Source organism: Melozone crissalis, unplaced genomic scaffold (assembly GCF_028551555.1).
Source record: "Melozone crissalis strain CALT ecotype California unplaced genomic scaffold, PUWL_Pcris_2 ptg000004l_1, whole genome shotgun sequence".
NCBI lineage: Eukaryota > Metazoa > Chordata > Aves > Passeriformes > Passerellidae > Melozone > Melozone crissalis.
In genome coordinates, this window is record NW_026535782.1 from 38,086,002 (window position 1) to 38,107,287 (window position 21,286).

A 21,286-nucleotide genomic window follows, 5' to 3' on the forward strand; every position below is an offset into this window, starting at 1 on the left:
ACAGATATTTAAAAGCTCTATCTAATCCTATTTTTGAGATCTCAAAGCAACTGGTTTTGAAATACAAGCCAAAAGTTCCTCTCTTCTTCCCTGCTTCTATATGACTGTACTGCTATTGTGATATATATGATAACATACCTACAATGTAAATTTTCTTGTAATATTCAATTAGTTCTTGTTTTCCTCATTAACTCTTCAGTTATTTCTTCTCTGTTCCTTGTTACTCTACCATTAGCATGCAAACAGCTAAGATACCATGCAAACTGACCCATGACTTTCTCTAGTCACTTCTTTAATCTTGTTTTAAATCATCCCAGGGACAAGATCTATGTTCAAGTTGCCTTATTTAAGATTATGATTTTTCTTACCAATTGGTTCGCATTTTAAATTTCTCTCAGGAGAGAGAAGAGTTACATTTAGGGTGTTATCCAACTGATGCTAGACTTGGACATTATCTTGAATCTTCAACTTCTTTATTCACTGCCACAGAGCCTGATAAGAACATTTGATTTGCTAGGATAATTCTTAGCAAAATAATTTTTAGCATTATTATTATTAGCATTATTATTCTTTATCCTATGCTAATGATTGGTGGACTCCTTTGTGATTTGGAAAAATTTGACTTTTTGAAGACACCCATAAGCCACAATTTAAGTGCCAGGTGGTGTAGATGTTTCCACATCATCTTGAGTAGAAGATCAGTAGCCAGCAGCACCTTTCATTTCCTCTGGGTACCAGGGATTTTTATTCCTTGGGCTAGTGTTTGGGGGTTTTTTCAGTTATCAAGAGTTGTTCTTACTTGTTTCCTGGTCAGCACTCTTGCTTTTAATTAGTCAGAGGACATCAACAGTCATCTTCCTCTCTGTAGTTTTAAGTTTGCTCCTCCAGTACCTGTTTTGTTACCAAATGGAAAGCTCTGCTTTAATTTTTTTGTTCCTGAATGCATGCTGTGGATGAAATCCTCATGAGCATACTCAGTTTTGAATCTCTCCTTTTACTGCTCCTCTAATTGCTTCTTAAGAGATTTCCCTGGAGATCCAAGTGAAGTCTTTCCAGATACCACCAGTAGGAAAATATAGGCCAAAGTTCTGGCAAGTCTATTCAAGAATTTTATCACAAGATGTCATCATTGTCTAATTTTAAATAAAGCTATTTAATTATGAGCATGCAAGATATTTCCTCTAAAATATTTTACACTAAGAATGAGATACTATGTAGTACAAAAAGCTCTTTATGATTGATCTAGTATCTGTGCTTGAATTTCACATATTTTTGTTTTTATTAGCAGTTCATGAAAACACTGAAGTATAATATGAAGTACAGGACTAAGCAAACACTAAAATGAAGGATTCCATCGGAAGCTACGTTTACTCTTCAGTATTACCAGGAATTTTGTTACTTGCTAAAAAGTTATTAGACAAGTGAAGTTGCTTGAATACAGCGCTCAATGATCCAGATGCTTACAGTTCAACAGCAGAAGTTTCTTTGATTTACACACTCTGAACATTAAAAATATTATTTTTAAGCTTTACGGATAAGCTTTTCCCACATACATTCAAGTAAAAACTAAAATCCTTCATATTTATACATAAACTGATGAAGTATTTCAAAATTATATTATGTGATACCATACTACTGAATTTTTATTCCTAAGCATAGGCCAGATCGTTACCTTTGATTGTGCTATGTTTAAGGAGAAGCCTGCTAGCAGTGAGAAGTAAGAACTCCTTATTTCCTCCTAGATAATCTATTACTTGGTTATTACTTACCCAATAAAAAATAATGTACTTGAAGTCTAACATTATAGTAAATCAAGATGACCTGTTACAGGGAGAAATGATGCATCTGACTCTATTGATATTAGAAGGTTAATTAATTACTTTATTATATTATTCTATACTATATTACACTATATTATACTGCATTTAAACTGAAACTGCACAAGCACTCAACTCAACAAAATCTTGTGACTGTCTGCTGACCGACAGTCTGAACATGCACTTGGCCCTGACAGGCCAAGGAAACAAAACACCACCACTCTGGGTAAACAATCTCCATATTGCATTTTACTTTGGCACAACACAGGTGCAGCAAATGACATCAGAATTGTTTTGATCATTCTTTTCTCTGCTTCTCTCAGGTTCAAAGAATGTGAATCCCACATAACATGTTTGATGCATGCAATTCATTTGATTTAATAATAGTTCCCTTTGCTTTGCTGCCTAAATTGTGTTTGACTAAATCTGGAAATGGCCAAAAGGAATGAAAAGTGGAAGACATACATGTGAAGCTGCATATATTCAGGTCTATAGTAGAAAGACATGCCGTTATTGCAAGCTGCATGTAAAGCAAAACTGATAAAATTTAAGGAAAGATAGCTGTACTTCGATTGATCATAGCTTGATGACTTAATTAAGAGCAAAATCAAATTATCATCCTAAACTAGCTAAAGACTGTGAAGAAGTTGACAGGAAAGAAAAAAAATATTTGTGTTCAGAAAGCTGCACACTGAATAGAAAGTAAGTAAGGACTCAATGTCCACTCTTGGAAAAGAAGCAAAGAGAGGATCTTCTGCCATCTGCAAGGGTTGAAACCCCAAATGCCATATTTCTATGTCAAGAAAAATAAATTTTGCAGTAGAAGTGCAAAATGGCTGATGACAAGAGTTGTAAGGTATTTTCTGATCTTAAAAAAGTAAAAAATGAAAAGCAGTAGTCAGTCATGGGAACAACAGATAGAGTAGTATTTACACATCACCAAAATACGGAAATTTTCAGACATATACTGTTGCTATTGTCTCCCTTTCATGGCTTTTACTTGCTCTGCAGCTTCTTACCCTACACCCAATATTGCCTTTGGTGCCTGTGTGCTGCTGTGGGAAGCTGTCCCTGGCTGGATGCCAGGTGCTCAGCAAGCCACTCCATCACTGCCCTGAGCAGGACAGGGCACAGGAGAGAATAAGACAGAAAAAAACCCCTTGGGTCAAGATAAAGGCAGTTGAATACAACAAAAGAAAAGGTCTGTGTGAAACCAAAGGAAAACAACAGATTTATTCTCTACTTCCTATTAGGAGGTGATATCCAGCCTCCCTCTCCTTTTTCTTAGCTTTTATTGCTGTACATCCCTGTATGGTGTGGAACATTCCTTTGCAGCTTGAGTAAGCTGTCTTGGATATGTTCTCTCCCAAGGTCTTGCCCACCCTCTTCCCACTGGCGAAGGGGGAGTTTTGGAGAGGCAGCCTTGGTGCTGGGTGAGCACCAGGGTGTTTGACAGGTGAACACCTTTCTAGGTACCCATGCAAAGAACTGTGAAGGCTGCTGTGGAAAAGATAACTCCATCTCCAGCAGACCCAGTACAATTAATATGATAAAATATAAGATACAGAAAACCCTGAATTATTTATCATATCTTCAGAAATTATTCACTGTCTCCTAATGTGGAGTTTGTCTGTGGACAGTTCTGTTTTCCAACGTTGCAAGTTGCACAACGAACAGACTGCCAGAACAACATGCCTAGCATTTCTCATGATATTGCCCCTTACTCTTTTTAGAAAAAAAATAAGCTGAGTTTGCTTGTTTTATCTGCAATTATATTTGCATTCAAATCAGTTATTTTCTCTTTATCCTAGATCCCTTTTCACTGCAAGCTACTGCTAAAATAGCTGTGTCAATTATATTTAATTGATAAGACACAGTTTCATCCTGTATATATGTAATGTTCCATGAAATGGACAGTTGTTCAAATATATCCTTTTCCCAATTTTAAGCGATAAGGTACATAACATCCTGCCCTATATATAAACCCAATGCAATTTTTAGCAAGGATGTACCAGTACAGCTGAGTAACACAGCTTTGCCTCAGGACTAAATTATTTGGACATGCAAGTCAGTTTTCCCTCCATGAGTTACGGAGAAGACATAATAAAATGCTTTCAAAATTCTTATCAGCACAGTTGCACAGGTTTATGCTGACAGACCAACAGGCTAAGCATGACTTAGGGTTCTTAGTAGCAGAGGTTTTCAAATTTTCCCATCATTGCTAACACCAGTCACTGTCTGTCAGCAACATTTTCATCCCTGTGACAAATATTTCTTCGAAGCAGCATTATATAATACAATACTTAAAAAAGTGTCAGCACTTAATGGATTACATATACTAGAGTTCCATCATTCCAAACAAAACCTCATCTGAAAAAGATTGTAAAATACCCCCCTAGAAGAAAGGCTTCAATACAAAGACATTAATGGAGTACTTTTTCTGGTAAGATTTCAAAACAACATTAATGACTCCAATATGCTATTTAAAGCAACAGCTCCAGGACACTGGGCCTAATGCATCTCTAACAGTAAACAACACAGATTCTGTTCATGGTTATTCAAATATCTACAAATTATTTCAACACAGTGGGTTACTTAGCAATGTCTTATCCACAGTTTCCCTATGGACAATTACGTCAAAATTAAACAATAGCTACTTGTTTTTCCTTACTTGTAGCGTGATCTTTCATCTCTCCCAGTCCAGTATTAATTCCAGCATCTATTGAACTCATGATTTTATCAATCTACAAAAGAGAGAACAGTGAAACAATTGTGGGATCCCATCTTCAGTATTTTATTTTAGTTTTTCATGCATAGAATTATGGCATTATTACCCTCATTATGAAAAAAAGAATCAAAAATGCATTAATGAAAGGTAGACAATTAATTACTCCACTTTGATTTGGAGATTGCAATTTGATTTGCAATTTTGTATATTAGTAAAAACTAAAGCTTGGGACTCTATTTCTTTTTCCATGGTACAGTTCCTTACATACTGATGACTCTCGTCATCTAGGTATGACCAGTAGCTGTTTATTTAAGCAGCAATATTAATGAATGAAAAAAATATCTTGTATGTTCCAAAGTATTTAAAATACACACAATTAGATCATTTGTTCAAGTCATATTTCCAGAGAATTTCCTAGCCCTCCTTTCTTTCCATTTGCCCCAAGGGCAGTAAATAAGTATGAAACATAGTTGTGTCCCCACATACCACAGAACAACATTCTCTGTGAAACAACACTGCTCTGATCCCAAAACTTACATGTGTCTAAGGCACATTGAACTTACTAGGTCAAAACCACTGTATCTATTTTATGTTCTGTAAGAACAGGACAAACCAAAAAGTGAATCAAAAGGTAACTGTGGACTAAGAAGATAGACAAAGAGAAACACACTTTACTAAGCTTAATATTAGGACTAGTAGGAAAAGTATGTATTAGTCACTGGTGACAGGAGAAAGTTTGGAAATTATGACAGAATCTGAAGAACTTTATACATAAATATATACATTTATATATGGCAATTTTTTACTTTTAAGATCAAACCTTGATGACCATGTAGAAAGGCAAACTTGTACCTGATTCTAATCAGGATTTTATAATAACATATCCAAGTTGTAAATCTCAAAACTTGATATCCTTAGTACATCTTCAATGAGAAAGTATTTCCCTTACAAAAGTGACTTTAAATGCCCTAACATATCAGATACTTAGGTTTGCTTGAAACATTTTCCTAGAAAAATAACCAGCCACATAATCAAACTCAGGGTTCTTCCTGAACACAGTAGCACCCTGGAGACATATGAATTTCCTCACTGTAGCAGTTTTAAAGAGAAATTCTCACTTCTCTGTTGGAGCAGCAAAGATCCAAACATTTCAAACTCTTAATTTACCTCACTGAGATGGGTACTTCTGTGTCTGTGAAGAACCATTTACATTCTTGAAATTCAGCACAGGGAAAAAAGTTAAACATACGGTATCTAAAAATTAATTTAAATTGAATTCCAAACCTAAAATAAAAACTCTCATAAGGACAAGCATGTGCACTACAAATTCAGTGTGGAAATTTCTGTTAGTAGTTCTGAATTCATTGCTGCTATAAGAGTATTCCCAATTCACACAGCGGCCAGGTAAGTGCCAAGCATTTTGCACACAGGCTACACACTACTTAGAGGATTTGATACATAAGGAGGGTTTGTAGAATGCCCAATCAACTCTCTAATGCTGCCATTTTCTCCTGGCTCTTGCTAATGGGCACTGCCATAGCGGGAATAATTAGCAAATGGGTAAACAAAAGGCACAGTTACTAAGGGTTTTACCAACATTATTATTGTCAGCAGTGAGGGCTTTAGTAGACAATAAATCCAGTGCCACAAAAAGTTGCAGAATTACTTCTGGTTAACTTCATTCACTAGGGAAACAATAGACTTTATTGAGTGGGCAGCAGTAGAACAGAAATGCTTCGCATTTTGTGCCAGCTGTTGAACTCCCATGCAGTACACTGTGACATTCACTCTGAAGTTTGCAGTGTGGAATATTCACTTTTTATTTTGTCTCTGAAACTGAAAACAACAACAGTATCTTCACAAGACCATAGTACTTAAAAAATGAAAAAAACTTACTTCTTCCCACTCTGATGTGAAGGAAGGTGTTCTCTCTGAATTCCCTTTGGAGCACTGTGGCTTTGGCGTGGGCTCACTCCAATTGCTTCTTGCCTTTTTATCATTTGGTGGATGGGTGATAAGATTAGAATCAGATTTTGAAACATTTTTGCACAAATGCATTTCCAGCAAGGTCTTTGGTAAAGATCGTATTCTGCCCAGCGTGCACGCTCGCTCCACAAATCCCCCAGTGCTAATAACCCATTGTTCACTGACCCTTGGTGCACCAACCAGGGTATGATTTTCTGCTGGTTTATTCTTAGTATGAAATATGGTTCTGTTTACAATTGGTGGCTTTTTTTTCTTAACAGGAGGATCAGAGGTGCTCTCTTTCCGTAGCTGTATCTGCTGCGCTGCGTTCTTGCTCAAAATGCTTTTCTCCAGTGGCCCACTGCACAGGTTTACTTTGCTGTACAGCTGCAGTGGATTTTCAGGTGGGTCACACGCAGGTGATGATCCATGAAGTAAACCTGCAAACTGCTCAGCGGGGTGTCCTTCAGGAAGCTCACTTTCAGTCGATGTTTCACCCTGGCTACGTTGCTCTGAAATGAGAGAGAACCTTGTAAACATAAAAGGGTGTTAAAATACTGCAAACAAAAAAAAAATCCTTATTGCCCTCAAAATTACTTTTTAATACTGCTGGGTACATTCTTATGTAATGAAACAAAAGACAACTATGCCATGAACTGATTTATTATTCTCTTAAAAAAAATCTAAAATATGACTATATGACTATTTTATCTTAAAATATCTGCTGATAGAAGAATAGCCAACAATGCTCAGTGCTATATATAAAACTCCATGAAAAAACAAATTTATAAGATAAAATAGGCCATTGCTATTCCATCAGCTTGATGATGTCTCTTTTAATTTGCTATTGAGCTGAAATATGCAAAAATTATATAGTTTAGTATGATGAATTAGGTAGGTAGTTTGTAGGTGGTAAAATACATGAAGAATCATTATTGTCACGAGTATTCTTAGTAATTTTTCTTTTTATAGCCTTATGATAATAGGGAATTTACACTATGATGCCTTTTTACTGACAGTCTCTAAGGAATAGATTTGAGTGCTGTTTTTATTTTCAGGAACTTTTGAGAATAGTAATAGTAACCATTGGGAAAAAAGAACACAAAATCAAGTCTTTTCAAACACAATATGTAACTTAGCACATACATAAACACAAAAAGCAACCACAGAAAAATGCACTACTTTGGCAAGGTTTAGAGTGGATTATTAAAATTTTATGACTCTTTTTTACGCTTGTTGCTGAAAGACCTAGGAGGGGCGGAAAAATGGAGGTCTGAGGTGCCTCACTTAAAGTGTTGCTGGTCTTAACATCACTCTATCAACATGGCATTAAGTCAGCCTGTTCTACCCAGAATAATTGTGTCCCTACTAATGGTCACATCTCTATAACTACTTCATTAAAGATAAAAAAATTCATCTCATTCCTTCTAGAAGTTGTATGTTCTAGATGGACTCTAACTGCAGGACTGTGAGCACAGCAGCAGCTACCACAAGGAATTGAGCATAGCATCATGACCTAATGTGCAAAGATATTGAGCAGTTTTCTCCAATTAACTAAAATATCTGCTGACAAAAAAACCCCTAATCAAATCTCAAAATATCCTTTCTAAAAGAAAGCAGTGCTTGACTTTACAAATGACAGAAGAAAGATTTTGGTATGTACTTCAAAACTTCATCAATTCTTTTACTAGTCAGCAGCTTAAAAATATAAAATTAAATGTTTTTCTGTATATGATAAAATTCGAAGAACCTAAGAAAATACACTTTTCTTCTTGGAGAAACAACCGACTAGGATATACTTCAGACATTTTTGCAACCAAAAAGATGTGAGGTCTTATGAAGAAAGGTTAAATGTAGGATATGACAGAGCTTAAGGGATCAATAAACCTAGAAAAATTTGGTTTAGGGGAAAAATTCAGGGGGAAAGGAGGACATGGGGTATCCTATCTTTGATTTCTGAAAGTTGCTGATTTATACATATGTCTGCAATTTTGAAGGTGAACTCAAAATGAGGAAAAAATTATGCAAATAATTAGTGGCTTTGGTGCTTTTCCTTTACATGAAAAACTCAGTAGCTGAGATTCTGCTCCAGATTAAGACACATCATTTTTCTACATGGGTAGGAAGCATGCTAGCTCCTACCATAGTCAGATATCAGATTAATAAAATGAATGGAACCTATAACTCCCTGTGCTCTGTTTACTGGGCTAACTACACTGCCAGTGACTTATGGGAGACACCATTCAGTTTGTGTCCAGATACCTTCATGATATATCTGTCATGAACTGAATACTATTTTGATGTTCTAGACAGGTATCTCATAGCTGTGTATTGAACTCATTGAAGAGATAAATATTTTTTAATATTTAAAAATATATTTTAAATATATTTTAATATTTAAATCAGGAGGGAATAAATCAAGAAAAACAAAAGCTTACAGAACCTGGATTGCAAGAAATTCACTACTAGTTTTTCTACATCTATGTTACTAAATAGTACTGGCCAACAGCTAAGAGGATCTGAAGGAATTACTAGGCTCATGTCCTTTAAGCTAAACTCTCCTTAAGACAGAGCTGGTCCATTCAAATATTTACTGGGAACAGTCTCTTGTCTCAGCTAAAAGTTGCACTGTGCCGGGGTACTGTCTAGGTATTGGCCAAAGACTGACAAAACCCAAACAGTTTAAGAGTACAGACTGCCAAGCACCAGTGGCATCTCATGCCCTGATTTTGCTCAACTTATTACGGTAAATGACGTAAGTTCGTTCTTACTGAGAACTCCCATTCCCCTGTGGTCAGTAAATATATGTACTGGCTACTAGAAAGTGTGTGCCTCTCTTTCCAGCAGTGCTGCAGTGACAGCATATCAAAACATTAATTCTGGTTGTTTGAGAGTTGATGCAGCAGCAAAGACCCCGAATATATTGTATGAGCCTTTTTCAGCTTGATCTTTCACAACCCTTACTGTACTGTGAACACCTAAGTATATATATTCTACTTTAGGTAAAACTTTCATCTTTAAAATACCCACACAAATACTTTAAGGAAGTCAGGAAAAATTAAAACAAAAGTTGCTTGTGCTCCCATTAGTCTTCTTATGTGTTAGCAAGTAGTCCATTCCACTTTTTGTAAGATCACTACTAGTTTTCAAAAATACCCTATTTCATTTAATGTTGAGAATGAAGTTGCTCAATGAAGAATTTCTCAACATTTCCATAGTATCACAGAACTGTCCAGTTTGGAAAAGGCCTCTAAGATCATAAGTCCAACTGTTAAACCAGCACTGCCTAGTCTACCACCACCACCAATCCATGTCCCTAAGTGTCACATCTTCACATCTTTTAAATATCTTCACGGATTTATATTCTCCTTGTTCAATAAGAGTGGTCTTATTGCCTATTTACTGCATTTTTATGATGCCCACTGTCTAAGAAGTTCACAAATATGAACTCACATATTTGGTGAGACTGTAATGTGGTATTATGCTAATTTGAAAGATGGGAGATAAGGCACAGAGATATAATGCTGAAAATGCAAAAATGTTTAGGCGTTTGATTTCAGATTCCTCAAGATTTTCTCTGTTCAGAGTATTAAACATTTTTAAACACAGAATATTTTTGAAGCATCGTTGCTATTCATTTCAGTAGATCAAAAAAATCAGACCCTTAATGCGTCAATTTCATCATTCAAAAACCAAGGAATATGGTTAATGGCTACCTGGATAACCTTTGGTTATTGGCTACTTGGGTAACCTTTGGTCTGTCTTGACCAGAGTAAAAAAAGCCCTGGCAGAGACAGGGAGACTCTTATTAAAGAGACTTTTAATAAGAGCTTTATTAATTATGCGGCAAAATAAGCAAAGATCTTATAGCTATATATTCTTCATGATTTTGAGCCATGCAAACCACATCTATACTAGGCAACAAAAAAGACTGGGGCTGTTAGGAAAAAAAAATCCATGTGATCATGATGAAGGTTAAGGAGCAGGGAGCACTGCATGCTGCACTGCAGCCCTAAAACAGGTCATGCAGAGTGGTGCCATCTGCATCCCTGGACAGTTTCAAGACCTGGTTGGGAAAAGACATGTCTGATTTCATGATGACAGTCCTGCTCCAAAGAGGAAGATGGACTAGAAATCCTCCAGATATCCAAAAGTTTAATGAACCAATTATAATTCTGAATCTTCTGCCTTTTGAACTGATAACTGTTAAGGTTAATGCTCTTTGTATACTGACTTGTATTATTATTCTAGTTTCCTAATGCAGTCAATATTTAATACTTTGATGTTCAGCAAATAAGGAGAGCACTATATGAGATGGACTATAGCACTGCTCTAAACAGTACCGTAGTCTATCACTCCCTGTCATGTTCTAAAGAAATCACAGAAGGAAAAAATAAACCATACAACAGATAATCATAAAATAATTTCCTAGAGTATGTTTTTCTTTCTTTTTCCAAGTCAGTATTTGTTGACCTAAGACCTGAAATGTTAGATGTTAAATAAGCTCTTCAAACTGCATCATTATCTAAAAATGCAGATTCATTGTTCATGGGAATATCCAAGACCTCCACCTCAAGAACTTAAAGAATGAAAAGCTTTACACAGGATAATACCACTACTACACCCTTGCTAAAATAGGAAACTTTATAAAAAAATTTAAATCCTCGCTTTTAATAATTTCCCATCTCTGAGATAGACTTTTTTTTAATTGCTGCATATTTCTGTCATAAACTTCAAGAAAAATGATACTGAAATCAATATTTCTCCTGAGGCTTAGTAGCAATGCAAAAATGTGATATTTTATATATTATTTTCTGGTTTTAAACATATAAAAATAATTCTTATTTTGAATATTGCTGTGCATTGAAAAAACCCCATGCTATTAAACCACTTATTAATTCTTAATTTTATTTCTTATTATTATTATTTCAACCAACTTAACTGGCACCAAGAATTTATATAAATAATTACATTACATAGGTCTATACTCAGTGAACAGCCATTTAATAATGACAGCTTTTTCTTCTCCCAGACATTTGAGTAAGCTTTATGAGATAGAACTTTAGGAAAGGGGGTGAGGACACAAGAGAACATGAGAAGTTCAAGCTCTTGGACTCAATCCCAGTGGAGAGAAGCATTCAGCTTATAAGTAATTTTTTTTTTCTTTTTGCAAGTACACTAATTTTTGTAATTTAAAAAAAAAAAGCCAACAGAAAGAGATCTTGCTTCCTTACCAGATACTGCTTTTCTTACCACTTTATCTTTTTACTTGTAAATAGTATCATAATACCAAAACATAAACAGATGTCATTTCTACAGAACTTTAGTGTTATTACAAGTGCACGTACAGCTTATCCATCTGAGGATTACTTCTGAAAATCACTGTGATACTGCCATAGCTGTGTTACAAGGAAAACATTTACATTTGGAACTACAAATAAATTCAGTTGTGCCATAATCTCAAAGCCACAGATACATATTGCTATTATCACCAGTTTATATACAACCAAACTGGTATTTAGGCAGCAGATTGCAATTCAATCAGCTATTTATTTTCACAGCAATGCACCCCAGCACAGTTGCTCATGGTACATATATAGAACTCCATGGAATACCATTTCTCACTTTCAGTATTTGAGAGTTATAATTTACAGATGCTTCATCAAACTCAGATATTTTTTCCTGATTCTGACTCCAAGACTGCAGAGCACATTAAGAAAACCAGAAGCATACTGAATACTGTGAGTTTTGCATTCATGTAAAATTGGAAATCATCTTATTCACATTTGTATCTCAAGAGATTCCATGTTCCTAACTAAAGTACATTCAGGAGAATAACAGTTGTTAATAACACTAATGAAAAGAGCTGTAATAGATAAATTATAATGACAGAGTCAGATCTTTAACAGGCATTGCTGTTGCCATGGCACAATATTTCTAATGTAAAATAAAAATCCACTAGAAAATTGTTCTATAGCTATGGTAACAACTGTATTGTGACATGATTATTCTATTCAACTTCTGTTTCCATTTGATCCAGAAAGATGTTTTTAGCATCACACTTTGCACATGTGTATTATCTGCCCAAAAATGTATTCTCAACTCCCTTTTCCCCACATTCAGTTGACTGCTAAAACCAACAGTCAGAACTGAGCAATATTTGGAAACTACCCTCTTAAAGAAGGATGGGTAAGCATATTTGCATAGTAAAGATTGCTTTGCAAGCACTAGAATACTCTCAGTAGTGAGGATATCAGCTGTATAGCCAAAGCATTATAAAAAGGGATGATCAGCAAGAAAAGGTATAAGATCAAGAAAATTCATAGTATTTAAAAACAGAAGTAGCAATACTCAGGAAGTCTTTATTTCACACAGCAAACAACACTGTGCTCTGACCAAGCTACAGCTCTGTGATTGCAGCACTTTGGCTGCAGATATCTTAGATGAGGCAGAACAATATTTTCTCACTCAAGTCAAAGTTATAGCAAGGTATAATGGACCTTGCAAAGGATAGAACAACAAGATTACTAAGGAAGTGGTGAAGATTGTGGGCTCCTACTGCCCCCAGCAACAACACAGAAGAGGAGCAATAGTGTCCAGCCAGACTGCAGTTTCTGCTTTTGGTTACTCCCAAATCTGGAGAAACCAGCAAAAAGTGGTTGGCAAGGTTGCTGTTGATGGTCTCCAGGCTCTGAGTCCAGGTTCCAACACTGCCATCTTCTCAAAACCCATTCCCTTAGAAGTCACAGCGAGCGTCTCTGTGGGTTGGGAGTTTGCTCTCATAAGCTTCAAAACTGCCAATTCACCCCTTAGCATAGCAGTCTGCACTTGACTCTGTACTGAGGGGTTTTACTGCCTCACAGTCTCTACCTTCATCTTTTCCCCATGACCCATCAGGAAATGAAAAGATGAGAAAGATTTTCAGGAAAAGATAAGGAGTTTTCTGAACATTGCTTGCCAGTATCTAACGAAGAAAAAAAGCTTTGGGTGAGGAAGGATACTAGGCAGTTATTACTGCTAATTCCAACTACATTATAATGCCTAAATATAGTCCTTGCCCAGATTTTCAGCAATAGCAGTGTAATCTGGTACAAACAGAGTTAATTTTAGCTCTTATTGAGCTGTTTTGTCTTTTCTGTACATCTTCAGGTTTTTTTGATACATGTATATTCTGTACTTGAGGAGGACATAAATGTAATTTTCATAATCACATAAAGGGTTAACCTTTTACTGCAAAATTCAACACAGACAAAAATAAAGAGCTGCAGCTGCCACCTCCATAATGCCGTTTCCATGAGGATTTCTTTCTATATGACTATATAAGGCTTGGTTCCTAGACATTTTAAAGACAGACAGGCTCTCATGAACCATCACATTTTACAGCACAAAATTCTGCCTTATGCCTGCACATCAAAATAAGGATTCTTCAGAAAAATAACATGCTAACATTTTTATGGACTAAACATATTAGACTGATAAAATAATGGTCAACATCCCTCAGGTGAAATGCTGGACAAATTCAACACTCACATTCAAGCTAAAATTCTGCTGGAATGCTTCAGCTTAGCAATGCAGCAAAAGCAAAAAGAAATCCTCTCAGTGTGTCTGTAAGTTTTAGTGACTGTTTTGTAAGAAATTCTGAGAGCTGAATGGCAATGGATGTAAAATGTAATTCTGCAGAGAGATCACATATAATCACACTGAGAAATTCTGTGGGGATCTCTTTTTTCAGCAGAAAGCAGTTGAGTGGGTTGTGGCTGTGCTCAGAACATGCTAATTTGACAATATAGTATGGCAGGGTAGAGTAATACAAGAGGAAAACTTGGTACCCTTAATAACTAAAATCAGTGCAAAGCAGTATCAGTGTGATAGATGAGCTCTTGAAATCATATCCTTTGGTTGAAGACTGTAAAAAAACCCTGTTATATGTTCCACTCCTGGTATTTCACACATCACATGCAAAGAAGGAATGACAAATTCCTCCACCAAGTGGGAACAAACTTACGACATACAAGGCAAAAGAAACTGTAAGAAACAGTGGATGATTCTCAAAATAATGTTTCTAAAAGGAGACATTGCACAACAATTTTGTTTAAAAGGAATTATTTGCCCTAGCAACAACTCAGTTTCCCCCAGCATGAGACAAGGCCAGAAAGCAAAGAAAGTGTATGTTCTGCCATTTGCACTGACCATACATTTCTCTTTTCCAACCTTGATATAGAATGTATTTCTGATCAGAGCAGTGTTTTTAAGATATTTCAGCTTGTCTCTTCCCTCATTCCACGCACAAGATCATCTGTGCTCTTTTTCAACTTATGTTTCAAATCCAGAAGGAATGGAATTGGTGCTTTCATAAGAAATAATGTAAAATAAAGGTGCCCTACCCGAGTTTTTTGCTAAATCTATTAGGCTGTAGGGACAAAAAAGTGTACAAAAATTAAGAATGTACAGAAAATATCTCTGGCTGTAGAATGAAATTTCAGTTCTAGATATAGGTACATATTCAGTCATGGAAAATTACATTCAGATTTTAAACTCTATGTGGACCATTCACTGAAATTTTATATACTTGCTTACATGTGACAGTATTGAAACTAATCACTAAAAATCATACTCTTTTAGCAAACTTCCAGCTCACCATATTTTGTAGTTATAAATACTCACTGGGGAAAATGAGAGAATAAAATCAAATTAACTGTATTTACTTTCTCCAAATTATTTATTTGAGGGTTGAAAATGTGACAGGATAACCATTTAAATTCTTTTGAAAAGTATTTACGAAACATAAATGATCTTAAAAAACATTGACACAATAATGTGCAAAATAATTTATCTAAGAATAATAACTTTCTAGGTATATTTAATATCTCCAAAAGTTGTTTACTTTTCACAAGTAACTGTATTTACTTTAAAAAGTAGTATTACACACAGGATGCTTAGAAGAAGATGTGAAACAAAGAGCAAATATTCAAGTGGCTAAATGCAGACACAATATGGCCATTTTAGACACTACACAGCATCCAATGTGATTGCAAAGGCTGACGGGCGTGACACACAACTTGGAAACCTCTGTCTTTCTGGTGAAGCAGCAAGAGCTCAGAAACAGTATTTCTAGTATCCAAGTTGGTCTAGACACCTGGTTTGGCACTAGAATTGTTTCTTAGAGATCAAATGCCAGCATAGAAGGAGTACTGAGGGTAGATGTAGACAATACATCTCAAAGAATCCTTTATAGTAAGAATAAATAATTTCATGTGTGCATATACTCCATTTCAGAAGACTTACATACACTTACTTTAAATAGGAACTGAAAACTTGTTACTATTTTAAATAATGATTATTGATACTTCTACCAAAACAGCCATCAAGTTAAGAGTCCAGAACACCTGAGTGCCACAGAGCATGAAAGGCTAGCTGACACCAAGTCAGTTCCAAAATACCAGGTTACGATATTTTGGAAACATATGTGCATTTGGAACATGAAATTTACCTGCTTTAAATTAACTATGACTGCTAGGGGAGTAGCATAGTTAGCAGCCAATGTGTAGCTTTTTTTAAGCCACTAGGATGCAGAAAAGCACGTCTCAATTTTAGATACAGTTAAAGGAAAAACGAGCATTAGACTACAGTTGCTTAGACAGGGAAGAGCGGTGAGTGGTGTTGGAAGAAAATTACAAACTTTCATGCTCCACCACAAATGACACTTTACAGAGCTCTCTTACTATACAAATACAACCAAATAAACAAAAATATTATCATGAAAAACTGTATGATTCATCAGCTAGTTGCAGGACAGAAGCTCCCACAGAGACTGAGAGGCATAATTTAACATAATTAAAACCCCTCTTACACAACAAACTGGAAAGTCACGCAACACAAATGCTACACATAAAAACTCTGGATAATTTACCTTCAGTTAGGATCATATAGGAGTTAGAGGACAGTTAGAGGACAGTTTCACCTACTGAATAGCTGCAGCAACAGAGTAGATTACCACTCACCCCACTGCTCTTCAAACAGAAGGTACCACTGAGCAGCTCCAGGGCCAGAGCTGAGTGTAGGAATGGCTAACCTGCTTAGAGGGCTAATCAGCTGCCCCACTTTGGGCAGACTAGTTGAATTCACCTGGTTTATTTTGCTTGAGCTGGATTAAAAGTTCTCACAGAAACCCTTCTGCTGAAGCCACACCTGGGGACATTCTATGACAGAAGTGCAATGATACAGAGGTGCTGGTCACACCTCCAGCTACTTCCACTGAACTCTGCCATCCATGAAAGGATGATATTCTCTGCAAAGAAAGTGTGTTTCAGCTGCTCTCCCTGAAACACACAGGCAGATATCCCCCAAAGGCACCAAACAGCCTTGGTTTGCAAATATGGTACACCTACTAAAAATAACATTTTCTTAACTAGGGATAATAATGTACATTAATAAACAGTAGCAAGAGCTAATAAAGAGGACTAATTCATCAAGCTAAAAGCACTATAATGGTACAGCTTCCAAAAACATCCTCCAGACTAGTAGAAATATATATATATAAGTTTGTTTAAGAATCCAGAAACTGTAAATAGGAAAACAGAAACTCAGTCTAAGGGATCAGAATATAGACTAGTATTTGTGGGAATGACACCATTCTAGTCCCATAACCTATAGTCCAGATTTTGTTCAGCTAACAGTCTGATCAGAATACCAGGAATAATAGATGGTAGAAAACTCTTCTTTACCAAATAACCTCATCCAGTCATTGGCACATCTTTAATAAGTAAAGAAAACTTTTTATGTAATTAGATACTTTAGATTTAGAAAACACCTTTTTTTGACCATGAGTTATTTACTTCTTATCTACAATGCTTCAAGACAGGTGGTAACAAGTTCTTTAGGGCCTTAAACCAGATACATCTGAAGCAAGGCAAACCTAGAATTTTATTGTTGCTTAATTCTGCTCTAATTTATTTATGTTACACTTGCTATCATCAATAATTTCATTTACCTGTGAACTAAGGCCTCAAACCAGGTAGATCTGATCCTTCTATCATTTATGTATTTCTGCTATTTAAGCAAGTGTGCTTACATTTCACCTGAGGAGACAACAGATCACTGAGATCTTGCTTTGTAGATAAGTAGATGGAAAGAATCTCCATCAACAGGGAAGTTCCTTGTAAAAAGCAAGGTGAAGAGATACAGCAAGTTGTCTAATTTACCAAACATACCCATGAGAAATGAGAGTGCAGAAGTAGTTTGTTACATCAATCATAAGTAACAAATTATTGCAGAAACAATACTTAGATTGTTTTAATTAGCACATTCTTCATTTGGAATAAACTGGAAATTAGATGATCATGATATCCTGAGAAATTTAAAACAAGTCACTTTTATTCTCTTTCTAAAAGCAAACAAGCATGACTAGCAGCTCAACATGTGAGACAGCACTCTAAGAGATATACCAGAAAAAAAATCTGCAGATTATTTTTCTTTTTCTAAATTTTATTGCTAAAATAAGAAGAAACTATCATGAAAAAAATTTTAATCACTTTTCTTATTAAAAGTGGGCACACATCTTTTTCTTGTAAGAATAGGAAAGAGAGAGAAGGAAGGCAGAGAGAGAACAGGAGGAAAGAAGCCATTTTGATGACCACAGATAGTAAAACCAGAAACTCTTGATTAGACTTTCAAATCAGAATTGTCCCCAAAAAATACTTTTTTGAATGTGCAATGTGGTTTTATGTGGTTTTTTTTGTTGGTTTTTTTTTTTTTTTTAATTAGCTTGCAAAAATCTCATGAAGACACAAAGACAAAATGTCAAATCTTTAGACAATGCTTGTTTCCTGAAAGCATTTTTGTGGAAGCACCTATAATAAAGCACAGTAAAAAAAAAAGCAAAGATGGTCACACCTGGAATAGGTTGCCTTGAATTTTATAGTGTTTTTAGCATTTCACATTAAGTTAATTAGTTATTCCTCCTATCTGCACCAACCTAAATGAAAGAAGGCTGATGATGGTCATGGGAATAAATAACATTCATTAGGTATTTCCAAGGAGAATGACAGCAGGTCTTAAATGAACAGGGAGTCAACTACCAAATGGAACATGGATACTGGCCTCTTTCTAGCCCAGTTAACAGATAACTGAATTTTCTTCAAGTCTTTAGATGGAAAAGAAGGCACTAAGCTGTTAAAATCTTCTTTGCTCAGAGAATACAGAATTACAGAGCGGGCCAGAATTCAAAGGAATTGAGACAGCTACAGTACTGGTAAACAAAGAATAAATCTGCACAGAGGAAAGAGAAAGATATACTTTTTTTTTTTTTTGATAGCAGTTTCATTTCTTCCAAGCATAACTTGGATAAATTCCAAAAAAACCCAAAAAACATCTACACATATATGAGGATATACTGTGTTTTCAAACCAAAATTGACTACACCAATATGAACACTGATCAGTGAAGTTTAAAAGTAAATTTAAAGTGAAACTTAAGTTCACCACATAGTCAGACTATCAATATGAAGACTAAAAGTCTGTCATTTGTAATTGCTTTCAAATTCTCTAATCAATTTGAATTTCAATCTTTTTTTGTCATTTGACAGAATCCCAAGACATGCAGTAATAATCACAGAGAAGTACAAAAGTTTCAATCAAAATAACTGCCTGCTTCTTAAAAATGGCATTTTTCTTCTACATCAGGTAAACCACACTTTCTACTGGAGCCAACACAGCGATGTTAATCACACCAAAGATTCAGAATAAGTCAGTAATTTCCAAGGTCTGATTCTTTTTGCCAGTTTCTGAAGTCAATTAGTTGAGAAAGACTATTAATAAAGAAAGACCATCACACTTGTATGATTTTACTTCACAGTCCTCAGGTGAAGGGTGGCAGAATGCTAATCCTATAAGAACTCCTGTGGGAAAGTAAGAGTTCTGAGCTTTGTGATATGAGTTCTTAATGTATCTTGGCAGTTAGAGAGACTGAATCATAGACAGTAAAAATATTTCATCTTCATTGCAGGGATGGAAGTACTGCTACACACCAAGATGTGAGAGGTCTATGGTGAGGAGGTGATTTTTCCTCTCTACTCCACTTTGGTGAAACCCTACCTGGATCCAGCTCTGGAGTCCTCAGTACAGGAAAAGCATGGACCTGTTGGAGTGGGTGCAGAGGAGGGCCCCAAAAACGATCAGAGAGGTGGATCGCCTCTCCCATGAGAACAGGCTGTGAAAGTTGGGCTGTTTAGCCTTGAGAAGACTGAGTGAAGACATTATTGTGGCCTTTCAATAACTAAAAGGGGATTAGAAGAAAGATGGGGACAGAATTTTTAGTACAACTTGTAGCAATAGGTCGGGGGTAATGGTTTTCAACTAAAAGAAGGCATATTCAGACTAGATATAAAGACATAGATTTTTACAATGGGGGTGGTGAAACACTAGAACAGATTTCCCAGAGAGGTGGTGGACACCTCATTGCTAGAATCATTTGAGGCCAGTCTGGATGGGGTTTTCACCTGGTCTAGTAGATGTCCCAGCACATGGCAGAGGTGTCCAATGGATGATCTTTAAAGGCACCTTCCAACCCAAGCTGTTCTACGGATTTTAAAGTTAGGCATCAGACACAAGTTCCCAGCTGATTAAAGTGGACCAGAGCTTAAGGCAGTGCTGGCCTTTCTTCTTCAGGTGTGGTACAATGCCTCTTAGGAAAACACAGCAGTTAGTAACACAAAATAATGAATTTAGGGTCAGGAAGTGCCATTTCCATTTGCCCTGCACATAAGAGCATAGAATAATGAGGCTCACCTCCCCTGAATACATCTGACACTGAGACACTAAATATGGAGATCAGATTTCAGTTTTAATCATGGGATATTTCTTTAACAAATTAGTGTTTGTTGAAGTATTTTAAAAAGGCAAAGCTCCTACAAACTCACTTTATTTGTATTTTACATTGTATTGCTATATGGAATATACAAAAAGGCTGCTTGAAGATACATGAAAAAGAAATCAAGGAAACAAAAAGAGAAAACTTAAAAGAAGAGCTACCATACCAGAAAGATTAAAAATATTCTAGAAGAGTAAGCAAGAGAGTGAGAGTGGGGAAACACAGAAGCAGAAGTCAAGGGTGAATATTAATTATACATCTATAATTAGTTAGCCATCTAGTTCTATATGGTTATACATATATTAATAGTTCCAGGGAGCTCTCACCAGAACCACACTACTCGACAAGGGCTTTCAGTCTTCCTGCTGCATCTGTCTCTCCTGTCAAGAAACTCCTTTGAACAAAATACTGAAATTAGACCTCTCTGTCTTTCACTTTTGCTGTATTCCTTGCCTATATTGTCATAGCCACATCAACTCTAAGTTACTGCCCAGGTACAAGCTGAAGTTTTCAAGTATTTGTTGAGTGGACACTACTTAGTTTCCTGTTTCTTTATAAGTGAAGACAATTGCAGGGAGTTTTAATTTTTACTGTGCATCTTGCCTGAAGTCAATCATATTTAAATGCAACTTTTCTTTCACAAATAACAATGACATTATTTTCTGTATTACATTTTATTTTCCTACTTTAATTAAATGTATAGATTTGTCATTGACAATTTCTGGACTAAGTCATAATAATTTTTTCAGTATCACATCACAATCATGACAATCATGGGAAAACTTAAGACAAAATCAAGGAGAAATTTACAGTAGTTAAAGCACCTTTGAAAAACTGTATATTGACTCAACTAAAAGAAACAGAATAACCCCTAATACCTTTTAGTTATTCATTTTAGATGGAGTTTTTT

The 21,286-nt window shown here is 35.8% G+C and overlaps 1 protein-coding gene across 9 annotated transcripts in view; it reads right to left on the reverse strand.

The window, feature by feature from the left end:
- The window catches only part of ANKS1B (ankyrin repeat and sterile alpha motif domain containing 1B), a 406,799-nt gene that overhangs the window by 204,924 nt on the left and 180,589 nt on the right, over positions 1 to 21,286 (reverse strand). For all 9 annotated transcript variants that reach the window (XM_054280464.1, XM_054280403.1, XM_054280419.1 and 6 more), the window contains 2 exons: positions 6,442 to 7,022; positions 4,489 to 4,561 (listed from right to left, as the gene is read on the reverse strand). In XM_054280464.1, coding sequence (XP_054136439.1) covers positions 4,489 to 4,561; positions 6,442 to 7,022 — 654 coding nt within the window. The remainder of the gene's footprint in view (positions 1 to 4,488; positions 4,562 to 6,441; positions 7,023 to 21,286) is intronic.